General features: G+C 38.1%; 1 protein-coding gene across 2 annotated transcripts in view; it reads right to left on the bottom strand.

The window, feature by feature from the left end:
- The window catches only part of OSMR (oncostatin M receptor), a 1,030,877-nt gene that overhangs the window by 814,228 nt on the left and 197,742 nt on the right, over positions 1-18,907 (bottom strand). For both annotated transcript variants that reach the window (XM_044069885.1, XR_006364564.1), the window contains exons 5-6: positions 17,862-18,143; positions 2,005-2,122 (exon numbers count right to left, since the gene is read on the bottom strand). In XM_044069885.1, coding sequence (XP_043925820.1) covers positions 2,005-2,122; positions 17,862-18,143 — 400 coding nt within the window. The remainder of the gene's footprint in view (positions 1-2,004; positions 2,123-17,861; positions 18,144-18,907) is intronic.

Below are 18,907 nucleotides of genomic sequence, written 5' to 3' on the forward strand. Positions count from 1 at the left end.
AACTGTATCTTATAAATGCTATATTAAAACTAAAGATAAAAGCACTATTTGTAACATAAATTATGATTCATATTTGAGCTTAATGAAAACAACATTAAGTGAAGTGCAGAGAAATCCTGTCTTGCATAAACAATTGTCTGTTATAGACAAGAAAATGTTTCATTCAGAACTAACCCGCATCAGTACCAAAGTAGAAAACTGTTATTTTATTTGTGGGAAAAAAGCATACAAATGGCTACCTGAGAATTGGTCCGCAGTTGTTTTTGGGTTATCTGGTTCCAGCTATAAGGCATACTGCAGAATTACCTCTAGGTAAGATACGAAATGTAAGAGATGTAGCCCGAAAACCTGAAGATCCTATCGGAAAACCTGTAAATCCAATGGGAAAGATCGAAGCTGGTTGGAAGAACCATCATTCCATGAAAGATAAAGAAAAATTGACTCATATGGACTTGAGTGACAGTGTCATATCCTGGGCTGGGATATTTCCAGCATATGGAGCAGTCAAATCGATCTGGGAGTTGAGAAAACTGTCGAAGCTTCTCGAAGTAATGAGTAACGCAACTTTTTCTGCTCTCGAACTAGTGACTGACGAACTGAATGCAATGAGAACTGTTGTGCTACAAAATCGAATGGCTCTTGACTTCACCCTAGCGGCGAGAGGTGGTACTTGTGTGCTTATCAAAGAAGAATGCTGTGCGTACATACCAGACAATCGGCACGAAATTAATGATCACCTAGAGGTAATACAGCAGGTATCGGCCATGACTGAACCAGGCCCAAACCCACTGACGACTTTTTCCAGAGTCTGTTTGGTGGGTGGGGTTCTATCCTAATGAATATTTTGATTGCTATTTGTGTTGGTCTGCTCCTATTAGGAGCATGTGTCTGTTGTGGGATCCCTGTATGAAAAGATTAGTCAAAGATTTTGTTGATATATCTGTAACTGAAACTTTGTACCAAGACATTGAATTGGAACTATTGATTCCAGGCGAAACTTGTTCGAAATATAAACTAAATGACTTGCCTAGTTAAAAGTCCTTAAAGGAGAAGGCTAGGAGACGATATAACATTGTTTATGTTTCTGAATAGAATAAAAAGTATTAAAAGGGAGGAAAATGTTAGAAAAATATGTATTTGAACATGTATAAAGTGCTAGTTTAAAAGCAAATAGTATATAATGCATTTTATTCTATTTACAATATGGCAATAAGAATGATTTTACATGTAATTGCTTGAAGCTTTGGAGCTGCAGTATATTTGAACTCTGACCCTGGCAGTAGCCAGCTCAGCAAGCTTATGTTTTCACTAATGATTATCTGCTGGGTCAGGAAAATTAAATGTATAAAGCATTGAATATTCTTATTCCTTCCTCTGAGATAATTGACCTTGTGAATGTATCAGAGATAAGACACAGCTGCTAAAGTAAAAGTTGCAAGAAGAACAAAGAAGTATATTACAAGAGTGAACCGACTATTGTATTCAAGCTAGCCTGAGACCTTGGAAGAGTAACATTTACAGAAAGACATTATAACGAACCAGGTGCTTTGCAAGGCTGTATTATTCCCATGGGAAAACTTTTAAAATGTATAACATCAGCTTTTTCTTATGAATAGAATATTGTAGACCATAGTGATGTAGGTGCCCTGTGACTAACCACGTCAGTAAGGTGGGCACAGCCTGAATGTAAGACTATATAAAATTGTGTATTTCCTGCATCATGTCAGACAAAACTCTGTACTTGTATGGTTTTTTGCCTCCTGGTGTACACTAGTAAACTTTTGCATCTGAGCCTCCTGTGTTGTTATCATTTGTTTTTATTTAACACTAAACGATAGTCAGCTGTAGCATACCTTGATGATCATCTAAGTCAATAAAAAGTGCCTTCTGTGCACAGATGACAAAATACATATTTTTGTGTGTTTGATACACATATAAAGAAACACACCCACATACATACAGTCTTATACCGTGTGTCTGATTATGTTGTTAAAAAGGACATACTGTTCAAAAATGCTGTACTCTGTGATCAGATTAGTTGCTTTCCCTGGATGCCAAGAACAAATCATTTCCCGTAGATCCTGAGTTTCACAGGTAAGATTCCGTGGCACATCTGGAGGATCTGTAGGTGAAAATAGGTAACTGTAAGTAATTCATTTCAACCAAATGACACAGGGTAAACATGTTATACTGTCTTATAAATCTTGCTATAGACAAATACATTGGAATACTTTTTGAGTGCAGTTTCTGAGACCATGATAACAGAAGTGCCAAAGTTTTCTTCGTGTGGTACGGTAATGTCCTGAGGTGATCATGAATTATGTTGCCTACATTGAGGTTAAAGATATAGTTAACCTACTTGCTGATAAATTTATTTCAAACCTTATCCCTCTCTCCTCTCAGTCTATCCCATAAGAGATTCCTGAAACAGACTTACCTCCAGCTATCACACAAGACCAAGATCTTGAAAGTGCTATTAAAAGCTAAACATGATGCCTTGATGGGTCCTTACAATGTCCTTGGGAGCATCTTGAATAGCACAAAGCATGATTTAGCCACCCCACAAACTTCGCTGTCCAGCCTTGGCCTCCAGAAATGTTTTGTACCAAGCAAATGGAGAACAGCTCCAGTCATTCCCTTGCATAAAAGAGGACCTTCCACAGGCCCAAGCAGTTACAAACTCATACATCTGACCAGCCTCATATGCAAAACCATGGAAAGACTTATCATGGAACTAATCAATAAGGACATGGGAAACTTCCATATGTTGGACCAATATCAGTTTGGATTCATCAATGGTGGGTCATGCTTAGTCAACCTTGTGGAATTTGAAAAGGTCACTAAAGCAATGGATGAAGGCAAAAAGGAACACACTGCAGACCTTGACCTGGCCAAGGCTTTTGACACAATCCCCTACTCCGGTTTAGTAGGAAAGCTAAATAAAGTGGAAAATAACCCCTATGTCACCCTCTGGATTACCTTCTGGCTTACAGATAGGATGTAGGGGATCAAAACAGGTTAAACTAACTCCACAAAAAGACCAGCCCCAGTGGAGTCCTTTGGCCTTGTAATCAAACCACAACAACAATGAATAAATCCTGCATTACCCATACTCAGTCATGGGTTATTGTTAAATAAGTAAAATAAACAATACATTACAATATAATACGTGCTAGAGACCTTCTCATCTACTGAGGGATTTACATCTTTTTATCTAGTGCTGTGTTTGGCTGTTTTATTAACCCATATATTAAAGGATACAGCTCTGTGAAAGAATTTATTCATCATGCTTTCTGGAGCTGTCATGGAAATGCAGTATTAACCTTCAGGTTACTCACATGTCTTGTCATACATGAATGTTGCAAGTATATGATCAAGTGATGTTTATAAAACAAGTTTTCAGATATATTTCCTCTTAAAAACCCCGTGTTTGCACTTGTTTGCGTGTAGTGCTCCATTGTATACTGCTTGTAGCGGTGGTTACCATCGGTGGTTATAGCCGCAAACGTTTTGTTGGTTACATTTTTTCTTAGCACTTTGCTTGTGGCCCTCCAGAGGTTTCTCGCGGCCCTAGTCTACTGTCAGGTGGAACACTAAGCCTAGCCTCAGAGGTACCAACACACCTCTCACCCACTAGCCACTCCTAAGTGTGACCTCTTTTCCTGATCATATAAATTTACCTGCCACTATGGACAGAGAATTTCCCACAGTTTCTCCAGCAACTAAACTAAAAAACGTCTCCAAAGCAGCTTATAACCTTTTATGGAAAGGTATAAATAGCCTCACTGCACCACCTCCCTCAGATGGAACTAGGAAGTATGCTAAGCTCTACACCAATGCTTTATATGAACACCTGTATACCTGCATTGACTTGGCTGTACCTGATAGAACCAAAGCAAGCTCCTCAAGGAAAAGCAAACCTGCCTGGTGGATAACTGCCATTAACAGGCTTTACAGTAAGAGGAAGAAATTGCTTTATAAGAGTAAGAGGGAGTGAGCCCTCCTAAACTGGAAACACACCCTCTTCAGCTTAAACAAACAAATAAGACTTCTTTTGAAGTCCTCCAAAGCAAACTATGAGTCCAAATTAGCTTCTTCAACAAAGGACAACCACAAGGCATTCTATAGTTACATCAGTAACTTAAAAGGAAAGGCCCAGATTTGTGCCGAACTGGTAGTTAATGATACCACATATAGTGAACATGTGGCCATAGCTAACCTGTTGGCTGACAGGTTCTGTGAAAACTTCATTCCACTGTCCCTGCCACACATACCCCATGACATCTCTACCACCTCTCCCCTACCATGTACCTCTAAAGAGCAAGTCATAAATGCCCTCTTTAAGGCCAAAAACACAGCATGTATGGGACCTGATAACATTCCAGACTGTGTCCTACATAGTTTCCAACATGAATTAGTAACACCATTGGGTACTCTTTTCAATCATAGTCGAAGCACCGGCTTTGTACCAGCTGAATAGAAAACAGCCACCATTATTACCTTGCACAAAGGTGGTGCATCCACTGACCCTGGGAACTATAGACCTATTAGTCTAACTAGCCTTATCTGCAAGGCCATGGAACAGATCATCATGGACCTTATAAACAAATATATAGGTAATCTTCAAACACTTGACCCTACTCAGTTTGGACTTGACATAGGCAAATCATGCCTGTTAAATTTGGCAGACTTCTTTGAGCCAGTCACCAAGCCTCTGGATGAAGGGAAATCTGTGCATACAGCCTACCTGGACTTAGCCAAGGCGTTTGACACTATTCCCCACTCAGGCATCATTGACAAATTCACCCAGCTAGGTATCAACCTTTATACCATTAGATGGGTCATTAACTGGCTTACTGATAGAACTCATATAGACAAAATAGGGGAATCCAGCTCCAACAACAGACCTGTAACCAGTGCTGTTCCACAGGCATCAGTTCTGGGACCTCTACTGTTTGGAATCTATTTCTCTGAAGTACAAGCAAAAACTAAAGGCCTGTGGCTGACAAAGTTTGCTAATGACTGCAAACTGGGATAATTCATAGACTCTCCAAATGATGTCAACATCCTACAAGAGGGTCTTACACAAACAAATGACTGGTGCCAAAGTCATGGCCTTAAACTCAATGCAAAAAATGTACTATCATTCCTTTCTGTAAAAGTGATGTTCCTGCTAACTACCACATCAATAGCAATACCTTACATACACACTCAGTGGTGAGAGTCCTGGGCACACAGGTTGACAGTAACCTTATCTTTGACTGTCTCCACAGTGGTAAGAAGGGCATTCTATATTGCTCATTTCATAAGTAAGGGCATTGCTTCCAGAAAAAAAGTAGTTATAACCTTCCTGTACTCTTCCCTCATCAGGCCAATAATTGAGTACAATGCCCCTTTTGCTATGTAACCTTAACCTGGTATGTAAAATTAATAAAACCTGCTGGAGAGACAGATTTGTCTCCCAGAGGTTACTACACCTTTGGAACAGACTCCCACTTCATGTCCAACAGAGTACCTCTTTGGCCCTCTTCAAACTCAGTCTGGATGGTTGAATGGGTGACCATAAATTCATCCAGGGGTTCCACCTGTGTCCCTCTTGGATGGGGCAATAGGTGCTGATCGTGGAAATAAGGGTAAGAACTTGGCTAGGCTTATAACATTCCCTAGGGCCATTAGCCTAGTAACTTCCTATGATCCTCTGGTTTAAAACCTTCACTATGTTTGGATCTTGTGATTGCAGAGCTATACATGTAATCAATTTTGAGGAGGCCCATACCTCTTTCAGAACAGGTAATATATAATTTTGGTAAACAATGATTTTTATAAATCATTTGACAAACATGAAGCATTTTTCTTGTTTCTTGTCCAACTCATCCAATACTTTTTGGGGCAAATTGGTTTATAGCTTGGACTTTGTTCCTAGATGTCAGAGCTATTTTCAGTATTCATTTTAGTATTCTAAAATATTGCTTACTAAGTTTTACTTCCATTTGTTCATGTTTTATTGTTGATCCTTCATCAATTCCCAAATATTTATATACTCCGTCTTGCTCAGGTTCTTTTATATCACATTCCTGTCCCAGACTGATATTGTCTTGGTGCTGCGGCTTTCTTGCTTTAATGGTTGCTTTTGCACATTTATCAAGACCACATGACATTCTTGTATCTTCTGAGAAAGATTTGACCACTTGCAGTTGTGCTTTCAGTTCTTCATCTGATGAACTATATCGTTTTAAATCATCCACAAAAAGAAAATGAGAAGTCTTTACACCTTGTTGTTTTCTGGGAGCCAAGCTGTAGTCATGACCTAATCTGCTATGTAGACATCTTAATGGATTAAGGGCAAGACAAAAAAGCAGTGATGACAGAGTCACCCTGAAATATCTACCCTTGAATTTTTATCCCTGGAATAATAATTTGCCCTTTATCATAGCTTAACTGCAAAGTGGTTTGCCAGTGTGTCATGGTTGCTATAATGTAATTGATCAGTGTAGGGTGCATCTTATACATTTTTAAGCACTCTTTTATCCATGAATGTGGGATGTTGTCAAATGCTTTTTTTGCAGTCTATCCATACCATACCATACTTAGATTATTCCCCTTTCTACAGTTCTCCATTATCACTTTATTGAACAACAATTGATCCCTTGTTCCATATGACTTTCTTTTGTTACCTGTTTGTTCTATTGCCATGATTCAGTTTTCTTCTAAATGGCTATAGACTCTGCCAGCATCATCGCCAGTGTATAGTTTATACATTGTTGGAAGGCAAGTTATTGGTCTATAGTTTTTAGGAAAGCTTGCAGAGTCACTCTTAAGGAGGAGTGATGTTTTTCTTGTTGTTAACCAGGTTAACATCTTTTCAGGGTGCCATATAAATAGTTCTTACTCATGGCTAAGTCTTCATGTAAAGATGTTGATAATTTTAGCCAGAACTTAGGTACTGCATTTGGGCCCGTGGTTTTCCATTTAGGAGATTTTCTTAATTTTGTTTCAGTTCCTCTGGTCATTACTTATCCCATTTCATATCCTGTAAATTGAACTTCTTATTCTTTCTTTTACTACTTCTCTCCATTCAGCATCTTTGTTATGTTCCACAGGATCTTTAGAGATATTTCTCCAGAATGAGTCTGTTTCTTCTTTTAATTCCTTTGCCTTGTTTTCCAGTTCTCTAAAAAACTTTTTAGGTCATCAATAAATTGCTTATTTTGTACTTTTCCTTGATATTAACCTGCATACCTTGTAAGTTTTTATCTGCCAGTGCTGATATCTTTAGTTTATTATTTGCAATAGTGTATGATAGATGTTGATCTCTTCTGCTAGTGCATGTTGCTTTTATCATGTCTAGCTTTCTGAGTATTTTTATCTGTTCCCTCTTCTGTACTGTTTTAACAGTTACACTTCTTGTATAGTGTTCTCTATTTGATACTTCCATGATGACATTTGATTTCTCCCCTTCCTTTCACTTGTTCCCCGGTGTTTTGTGGTAAGACTTTATCTGTTATTAATTTAGCTGCACAGTAATATATCCTATTTACTTCTGTTATAGCATATGAATTTCTATGAACAGTCCTAGTTACTGTGCTCATTTGTTTTATCAAACTTCTAACAGTTTGGGTCTTATTGACTTTCTGTAGTCTGTTTCTCTCATTGCTCTTAATATGTCTATCCAACTCTTCCCTTAGATCATTTTCTTCTAAACTGAGGGAACATTATTTATTCTCAATTTCCTGTGGGCATTCTACAAAACGTTCCTGAGCATCTTTCTGTGCCATATTCTCTTCAGTTTCATCCAGTGTCATCCATTGCTCTTTTATACAGAACTCGCTGGTCTATCACTCAACAACACTGATGTCAGAGTTGTCACAGTTTCCTGTTCCTTCCCTTGCTGTGCAACTCCGACAGAACGTTTATACTGGTTTCTTACTGACAGTGGCGGCTGGTGACTTCAAATCACAGGGGGGCTGCAGGAGACAGCTGAATGGGTGGGGTCAAGGGGAGGGGGTGTGGTCAACCAGAAAGGGGAGGAGCTATGCACAAAACCACAAAAAACTAACTTTAATTAAATACGCTGCCCTGGGTGGCAAACCATCATTATGAAAGTCCAATCAAGACAAAAATAAGTGTAGAAGAATAAAAATATTTCAATGCATTGGCTGCATGACAGCTTACTTAATATCTAGATGGAAACAAAAGGTTGTGAGGCATGAAAAAATAAATTACTTTTTAAATACATTACTGGAATGCCAGTCAAAATCAAGTATAAGAAAACCAGAAGCACTCAACTCAAACCACTTCTCCTTGCACTGCAGTCCTAATTATAATATATTCAGCTTTATTAAAGTACCAAGTAACATGCTGAAAGTAGAAATCTATGTGATGCCCCTACTTGTAAAAATGTTTCTTATCCAAAAAAGACCTGCTGCCTGACAACTTGTTTCATGGGGAAAACATGATAAAAGTAAAAATGAAAAGCAAACAAGAAACAAGCTCAAGATACATTGCTTAAAGGATTACTGTACAGGTTATGGACCACACATGATTGGCATTCTGTTTAGTTTACGGTAAAGTCTGCAGAGATGACTGGATGTCTCCAACAAGTGTAATGAGCTTTTTAAAATAATGGAATCCTGTCCTTTAATACCCAAGGCTTATACATTATCTAGTCAAGTATTCTCTGCATGGCAACAACAGAAAGGTTTTCAATGTTGGCAATTCTTTAACAGTATGCTTATTAAAGCTTACTTGCATCTTACGATCTCAGACAAGCTTACCTTATGGTCATTAAAGCATTGCTACTTAAAACACAGAGCAACAGGCACTTTGAGTAATAAGCATAAATCAACAGTACAAAATATGACAGAAACCAGACCATTCTGCAAAATCAAGGACAGATGAAAAGCCACTGTAGTACTTATGCAGTGTGTCCTCCCCATCCAAGGTAGATACAACTACTCCTTGCCTTGCTTGGACACATCCAGAGTCACTACATGGGGAGTGGGGTGCAATAAGCATGTCACAATTTGAAATCTCTCTGGCTGACTGTGATGGCCCTGACACATTTGTCATACCTCTCAACCTTAAGAGCAAGAAATCTGGACAAAGCCATACACAGAAGTGGGACAAAGGCCCAACAATAAGGACAATTTTAAATATTGCTCTAATAAACTTAGAAAGATAATAGAATAGGTCTTGCATTAGTATGAATTTTCTGAAGGGTATAAAATCTGAAACTCAAATGTCTGTCATTTTCTAACTTCAGTCTTTAGTGATGTCACTAATTTGCCAAAAACACAATTTTATGAAAATGGACAAAAACGTGATGCAAAAATATAAAATAGACACACAATACAGCTGCTACCTGTCAAAGAAGGGACACTTTAATATTAGTACTGCTACCTTGAGCAGCTGACAAAATATAAAAGAATCTACATGCATTTCAAGTAATCTATAACTTTGATTATTACAGTTATTTCTTAATTGTAAACCCTCCATGTTTTCTTCCAAAATTGCTATTTTGCGGAGGGATTATAAGGGGGAAGAGCAACATTTTGAGCCAAAATTGGGGACAGTTGAGAGGTTGGCTATGCCTAATTCTATAAAGCAATTTATTTGCATGTACCTCTCAACCTGTTAATGCAGTAAATCTGAACAAGGACAAATATATTGGGGGCACATATAAACAGTACTAAAAATTGCTCTTGTATAAATTGAGACAGTTGATAGAACAGCTCTTACTTTAACATGCATTTTTCTGAAGGTTATGAAGTCTGAAACTTAGTGTGAATTCTGGCAAATCATTTAGGAATTAAAACTACAAATTTTATGAACAAACCAAAAATAAGAAGCAAAAATCTATTCATTCTTTGAAAATCTGGACAGTTGGGAGGTATAGTTCAGCTGGGCCTGTCTGAGTTTGCTGCCCTTCCCCCCCTGACAAAATAATGGTTGAATGGAGCCTCTGCAGCCATTCCAATGAACCATTATACTTGGCTATTTCACTCCATTTACCATAAACACTAATGTGCATACTGCTTTACTTCTATGATGAGTTGGACTTCATTTGAAAGTTTTATTTTGTATTTTACAGCACAAACACTAAGTCATCTGTTAAACAAAGCAATGCAGTCTCACAATGAAAACTTAGCATTAAAACTTATCTGCCCTTGAAACTCACATTCATTGAAACCCACATTCAAAGAAAATACATTTTGCCAGTGGCAGATAAAGATTAATTTTGGGCTGTTTTCGAATCATAGGCTCCTTGCATATGAAACATACATGTGCTCTTTGATACACCTTCCTCATTGTACTAAAATTATATTCCTTGTACAATACAGTACACTTGTTACAGGATGTTTTAAATTTGTTTTGAACATTTTTTCCAGTAAGCAATGAAACAAACCATATGCACCCATAATGGCAAAACTGCCCAGTTGAGAACATTTATCATAAGAAAGTCTACTCAGACTTCCACAGTCCACCATTATTAGTAAATATACACAATTCCACAGTCCACCATTATTAGTAAATATGCACAATTCCACAGTCCATCATTATCAGTAAATATGCACAATTCCACAGTCCACCATTATCAGTAAATATGCACAATTCTACAGTCCACCTTTATCAGTAAATATGCACAATTCTACAGTCCATTATCAGTAAATATGCACAATCTCTGAAGTCAGTCATCTAAATAATTCCACATTAAAGAAATCTGTAACTAATGAAGTGGTTGCTGCTAGCAATCACCTTTATATTTCATGGTTTCATCGAAATATAAAGTGTCTGTTGCCCCTCAGGAATAAATTGTCTATATTACATTAAAAAAATGATAAGCTAGTAATAATATTGCAAGAGGAAATGGATGGCAAACTGATAACGAACTCATAGTTAGTATCTTCACCAAGGAGAACATTCTCAGTACGGCAGCATCTACTCCTAGTGGGAGTAGAACCCACAACCTTCTGCATCAAAAGCAAGTACACAGCCTGTTGTGCTATAGCATTAACTTGGCAAAGCACTAAACTTCTATTCCCCTGCAGCTCTCAGTTCCTTGTAAAATATACTCAATACTCAACTGCATCTCAACTTCAGCTCAAGAAAACTGGAAAAAGCCAAAATGTATTGGGGGCCAAAAGCCCCAAAACAGGGACACATTAAACATTGCTTGTATAATCTTGGAAAGTTGCTAGAATAAAATGTTGTGTTGCCACCATATATTTTACTGCCAAGGTCCCTGAGCAAAAACAGTCAGAGTAACATACCACTCGCCACATCAGCTGCTTTGTAAAAGAGAGGAAGACTGAAACTTAAATGGCTATCATTTAGTGAATTCAGTTCTCACCATAGCTGTCAACCTCTTAGTACAAAACACCTGGACAAACCCAGTAATGAGGGAATACAGCCCTCAAACATATTCAGTGAATTCAGTTCTTGCCATAGCTGTCAACCTTAGCACAAAAACCTGGACGAAGCCAATAATGGGGAATACAGTCCCAAAATAGGGACAAATTTAAAATATTCATCTTATAAACTTGAAAATTGCTAAAAAAAAAAAGGTTGTGCTACTATGTATTCTGAAGAACATGAAGTTGGAAATTCAAATGCCGGTCAATTTTACTGCGGACAGAACAAAACAATTTTCAGCAGAGACGAGGGATTAAAACTGCAGACACGTGTTTGTAAAATGGCAGGGCAGCAGAGCAAATCCAGACAAACACAGGGAGGAGATGCACACTCCACACAGAAGCCACCCCAACCAAGAATCAAACCAGAAAACCTATAGCTGTTAGGCAACAATACTACCACCGCACCATCAATTATGCAAGGAATTAAACATTCAGAAACCTGAAGTCTGAAATTCAAATGCCTGTCAATTTTACTGCGAACAGAACAAAACAATTTTCAGCAGAGGCGAGGGATTAATACTGCAGACATGTCTTTGTAAAATGGCAGGGCACCAGAGCAAATCCACACAAATACAGGGAGGAGATGCAGACAGAAGCCACCCCAACCAAGAATCAAACCAGAAAACCTATAGCTGTGAGGCAACAATACTATCACTGCACCATCAATTATGCAAGGAATTAAACATTCAGAAACCTGAAGTCTGAAATTCAAATGCCTGTCAATTTTACTGGACAGAACAAAACAATTTTCAGCAGAGATGCAGGGATTAAAACTGCAGACACATCTTTGTAAAATGGCAGGGCACCAGAGCAAATCCACACAAACACAGGCAGGAGATGCAGACTCCAAACAGAAGCCACCCCAACCAAGAATCAAACCAGAAAACCTATAGCTGTGAGGCAACAATACTACCACCGCACCATCAATTATGCAAGGAATTAAACATTCAGAAACCTGAAGTCTGAAATTCAAATGCCTGTCAATTTTACTGCGGACAGAACAAAACCAATTTTCAGCAGGGATTAAAACTGCAGACACGTCTTTGTAAAATGGCAGGGCACCAGAGCAAATCCACACAAACACATGGAGGAGATGCAGACTCCACACAGAAACCACCCCAACCAAGAATCAAACCAGAAAACCTATAGCTGTGAGGCAACAATACTACCACTGCACCATCAAATATGCAAGGAATTAAAAATTCAGAAACCCTTAAGTCTGAAATTCAAATGCCTGTCAATTTTATTTAACATTTTTTAATCAGGACAGTCTGACTTGGAACAAATAAACAATTTTCAGCAGAGGCCCAGGAAGAAATAATGCAGACATGTCTTTGTAACATGGGAGGACACAAAAGCAAACCCACACAAACACAGGGAGAAGATACATAGGTGCATAGGTTCATAGGTTAGTACTAAGCTAACTGCCCTTGCGAGCCATTTTAAGCCTAGCCAATTATCCCTTGTGAGACTCAAACCCTGCACCTTGTGTTTGTAAGGTAAACACCTTAACCATTAAGCCACCCTCCCAACCCTACAGACCCCACAAAGAAGGAACCCCAGCCAAGAATCAAACCCAAGAACCTGCAGCTGGGAGGCAACAATGCTACTACTACACCATCAAATATCAAGCATTGCAACATTTACAAACCGCAGATATTATGAGGAACAGATCAGATCGAATATGAGGCAAAAATCTGACATTTTTTTACAAATGGTGGTGGGTAGGGAACTCAAGTCTTTAACACATGCATACAGGGTACAGGGTTCAAGCCTGAGGCATTCCCTACCACACCACCAGAAGCACCTGGGGCATTTACACACACACACACACACACACACACACACACGTAAAGCATAAGCACCATACACACAAACTCCAGTAAAGCATAAGCACCATACACACAAACTCCAGTAAAGCATAAGCACCATACACACAAACTCCAGTAAAGCATAAGCACCATACACACAAACTCCAGTACAGCATAAGCACCATACAAATAAACATTGTAAATTAAAAGGCACCTTACCTGAATATATCCAGCTAACGTACATCCTTCCCGCGCAAGGCACCTTACCTGAATATATCCAGCTAACGTACATCCTTCCCGCGCAATACTGAAAGACCCGTGAGATCCTAATGCTCCTGCCCGACGAGCTCTTGCAGTCCGGACGCAACCCATAATCCTGGCGAGTCTGTGCACTGTAAAAGTGCACAGATGTCTCCTTGTGTCCCCCTATGGGGACTGCCTTGAGCATGCGCATAGACTGACAGTAGTCGGTCTATGTGCATGCGCAAATTTCGAAAAATAATTTTTTTTTTATTTTTCATTTTTCTTTCTCATTTTTCTTTCTCTTTTTTATTTTTGAGGGGGCTGCAGTCCGGCAGCCCTATGCCACGAACCGCCCCTGCTTACTGAAGACTTCAAAGTTTTTATTTATTTATTTGACCTTTATTAACTGGATTAGTCCGACTGGGCTGCAGAGCCCTTTTTCAGAAGAGACCCGGAGAGAAAAGCTCCACAGATAAAGAAATACCAAGGACGCGACCCATAATCCTGGCGAGTCTGTGCACTGTAAAAGTGCACAGACGTCTCCTTGTGTCCCCCTATGGGGACGGCCGGACTGCCTTGAGCATGCGCATAGACTGACAGTAGTCGGGACTCGGTCTATGCGCATGCGCGAATTTCGAAAAATAATTTTTTTTTTATTTTTCATTTTTCTTTCTCATTTTTCTTTCTCTTTTTTATTTTTGAGGGGGCTGCAGTCCGGCAGCCCTATGCCACGAGCCGAGTTGGTTATGGAGTTCAAGCCAGGAAAGTAAATAATGTGGGAAGAAATAGCCAGGGAATTGTTATGGCTAGGCTTGTATAGGCCCTAGGGCTGATAGCCTAGTACCAACCTATGAACCTATGAACCTATGAACCTATAGGTTTTCTAAAGCTATGCAGTGCTGAGAGAGAGGTGGTTTCAAGTTTAGATACTAGATTGGATTGAATATTGGTGAGAATATGGGCTGTATAAAGTAAGGTTGGGAGAAGGAAAGTCTGTGCTAGAAAATGTTTAGTGTTAATAGTAAGGTATTTTTTATGTCTGTATAAGAGTATCTTCATATAGAAACTGATCAGATTTGTCCCACTCCACTGGTTTCTCCTTAATTTGAGGATTATTTTTTCTATCCTGCTATTGTGTTATCAGAGTTAGCTTTTCTACACTAAATCCATCGCTTCGCAGGTAATCCAGTACCTCAATTTTTATTTTAACTTCCCCATTACTAATCCTCTTTTCTACTTTCCCTCTTTGTTTTCTTATTTTTTGTATTTTAAAAATGTCCATATCTAGATGCATTTACCTATTTCTCTACAAATATCTATGGTGCTGCTCTTTTTGCATTATTTATTTTTGCTTTCTCCTTTGTATAAATATTGCACCATATTAAATCTCTTTCTTTCTCATGCCCATATTTCTTCTTCAGGTGTTTCCTGCTCCTCTTGTTTCTGCTGACATGGGAGACTCATTGTTCCATCATGCTGTGATATAACCTGTGTTAGACTTTATACACTAAATCCTTCATTTCACGGTATTCCATAACTTCAGCTTCTATTTTTAACTTCTATTTTACTAATCTTCTGTTCTGCATCCCCTATTTCTGTTTTTTTTTGTTTTTGTTTTTGTATATTGTGAAATTGTCCTTATCTGGGTGCTTTCTCCTTTGCATAAATATTGTACCATATCAGATCTCTCTTTCCCATGTCCATATTTCTTTTTTATACTTATCAAAAATATCTAGATTTTGTTCTTTATATTTTATATTTTATACTTTATATTTTTTCACATCTGCAATCTATCCTTCCGACTAATCTCTGTCAATCATACTATAGTGTTACAAGATTTGCTAGTAACCAACCCTACAGATTTCATCACTGCCGTGCACTAAAACAACTTCAGTGGCTTGACTTCCTCCAGGACGTGCTTCACCCCCAGCTGCATATTACTCTTACTCTACTCTTAAAACCCCTTTCCTGTACTGCTCTATCCTCACTCATATCACATTATACACCTCCCAGAACTCTCTGCAGCTCTGACCAGCTCCTTCTGGTCACCTATAAACCAAAGAAAAGCAACTTCTTTACAAATATAGTATTTTCCAGTCATGGAACAAACTCCCCCTAACATCTGAATCATTTTTAACATGAATCTCTTGAAATACGAACTTAAAACTTTTCTTCTAAATGCCAGCACTTGTCACTGCAATGATCCTACTTAAATCCCATCTTACCACCTTACTACCTCTCACACCTTTAACACCCATCTATTGCAAGTATCCTATCTCATTTGCATCTCTTTCTCTTTTTGTAGATTTAAAAAAAGTCTAACTTTTGTACTGCATGTATTGCACATTATTGTAATGTTTGTGTAATTTCATTTGAATGCATTTTGCAAATTTCTAATGTTGTCATGTAAAGCAGATTATTGTAATGTTTCCATAAAACTTCATTGCCAGATGTTTTTCTTTTTTGTTACTTTGTTATAACTGTCTGGAACTTTCTCCTAGGGTATCCACTGAAAACAAGCCACTGGCTCAGTTGGACTAACCTGGTTAACAATGACAAATAAATAAATATATTCACACTTCCTCATTTGCTTTTTTCCAGATGGCTCAGTGTTTCCTGGGCTATATAATGCTTTTCACAAATCTGTTGTATTAATGAGCATGGGTTTGCATTTGAAACTTTTTGACGTTTTTTCTTGTGCAAGTAATTTTCTTAATTTTTCTGTATATCTTCATGTGTAGATTCTGTTTTTTTTTTTTTGCATAATAGTAACAATACATAATTTCTGTCTTTTCCTATCCTCAATAGTCTGCTCTGTAGTCTTTATGGGTCTTTTTTGCCCATCAGTTTTTTTGATTTTTGAGAACTACTACTTCCTTCTACACGGGGGGGGGGGCATTGTCCCCCTCAACCTGGCCTAACTCCACTGTTGGAATGTTTTGGTGTGTTGAGGATTCTACACTGTCATTTTTTCCAGTCCTGGTACCTGTGTGCCTGTCAGCATTGGGTACTTCTCCTGTGACATGTGCACCCAGCTGTCTTTTTTATTTTTTTACTTACTTCTGTCCATGATATATGATATATGAATACAGTTCATATGTCACTATTGTCTTGGTGAGATTTTGTAAAGAACAGGGTCAACAAGACTTGAGGATGAATTCAGTATTTTGTAAAGAACAGGGTCCACCTTGCGAAGGTACACAACAAGACTTGAGGATGAATTCAGTATTTTGTAAAGAACAGGGTCCACCTTGTGAAGGTACACGACAAGACTTGAGGATGAATTCAGTTACAGTAACACTACTCTCCTCTATTTGCCAATGTTATCATCTCTCCATTTGGACCCTGGCTATTTGGTGACTGCAGTGAGAGGTAAATACTTGCTTCAAAGTTTATGCATCACAGTTTCTCTGCAGTTCCTGCTTATTTTGATTGTCTTTCCATATGTGTTTAGCAAATATTATGTGCTATGAACTAAATATTCATTTTTTGATTTTTTTATGATCTAGAATGTGGATGATGCACATGTAAGTGTCTGGTGTATATGACTTGGGAGGGGTCTCTCTCTCTCTCTCTATGCATGCAAAACAAGTCACATACAGCACATACAAGTCACTTACTTGCAAAACAGTGACTCTGCATAGGTCAGACATCATAATGTGCATAGGTAGAATGAAAAGTGATCCAGCTGAGCTACAGAGCACATTTCCCATCAAATATTCTACCTTAAACTACCAGAATAGAGGAAACTAAAAAGAGGATCATAGTATGGACCACTGATTTAAACAGAGACTCAACTAAGATGTTGCAATAAAATTATATTTAAGTAATGGAAGAGTGCAAGAGGTAATAATTGTGATACGAAGTAAGGTGAGTTTATTTAGTGAAGCATTAAAAAGTTGCTGAACAAAAATAAAATCACATTTATGTACCAGGACACCGAAGATGGGCCAAGAATGCTTATTTTAGGGCTATGGAAACATAAGAAGCAATGGCCGCCTGTTTAGAAAAGCCACGAAAGTGGACATTTTAATGACAGAAATTTATATTTTTCTCTTACTGTTAGTGTTGCCTTTGTTGTCAGGATTAATGATGGCAGCTATTGTCATTAACAGAATCAAGGCATTGCTACTGATGATTACTGTTAATTACTTTAATTTCATAACAGTTTTACTTTTCTGAAATGAACACACAAAATATTGTATTATTATAAACAGCTAGCTAAGCAAAAGAAAATAAATCTGCTGAATTTGCATTGCATATTAAGATATATTTCTGTGCTGAAAAGAAAATTATGACTGATGTCTAATGAAATGGCTATGGTAACCAAACACTCTCTGAAGACAGAAAATGCAACTTAGATTTTTGGGTTAAAATGGCAATAATGACTTACTTCCAACAAACAGAACTGTCCCATCATGTGTCCTAGTTTTGTTCATTGTCCAAGTGCAAATGAGGTTACTATTTCCATTTTTTGGTATGGGAACATTGTGCACTTTAATTGCTGTAGTTCTGTTGTTTTTGAATATGACAGGGAATATTTTCTGGCCGTATGTCATACGCTGAATTCTGGCTCCTTTTGGAATTATGCAGCAAAAAGTAATATTTGTGCCTTCCTTTACAATCTTCTCATCTGGGAAGACAGATGCTTCAGTGATATTTGCAGTATCTAATCCTATGAGAAGAGAAAAAAACATGTCAGAAGGCTGATGCACATGATAGAAACTGGATTTTCTGATAATTCTGTAGTTATATAAAAATCATACTACTTTTAGTCTAAAATATAATAGCTATATGCAAGCAAAGTACCAATCCTCAGAGAAGTCAAGGAATCTTGGATATTTTTCTATTACATCATGAAAGAAATAAATACAAAACTAGCAAAATTATGAAAGAAATGTTTCTTAAATGTGTTTATTTTCTGATAGCAGTTAGTTATATTTTGATAGTTGTCTTATTTATGACATAGTACTTAATGATAGCTATAAGAGGGAGTTTCAAAGGGTGCTGTTGTACAACAAGCAAACTTATCTGCTTCTGACTGTGAAGAATGATTGTACACATTTCAAAACCACAGTCACGAAACTGTATGTGATGGTCAGGGTATGATTTACAATCCAAACAGCTGCAATGCAATTAATATGTAAGGGGTGCTTGGCCTTAATGGCATATGGAGAATATACAATGTTTCCCCAAATAACAGTCAACACCTTCTTTTTCTTTCGGCTTTTCCCAGTTAGGGGTCACCACAGTGGATCACCTGTCCACTCATGATTGGTAGTGGAGTTTTACAGTGTTGAGTTACCAGCCCGGCACCCAACCTTCCACAGAAGGCACACACCTTGGGGCAATTTAGAGTGTCCAATCCACATACAGCATGTCTTTGGGATGTGGGAGGAAACCCACGCAACCACAGGGAGGATATACAGACTCCGCACA

The sequence above is a fragment of the Protopterus annectens genome, chromosome 1.part0, assembly GCF_019279795.1.
Source record: "Protopterus annectens isolate FY-2018-M chromosome 1.part0, PAN1.0, whole genome shotgun sequence".
In the NCBI taxonomy this organism is placed as follows: Eukaryota; Metazoa; Chordata; order Ceratodontiformes; family Protopteridae; genus Protopterus; species Protopterus annectens.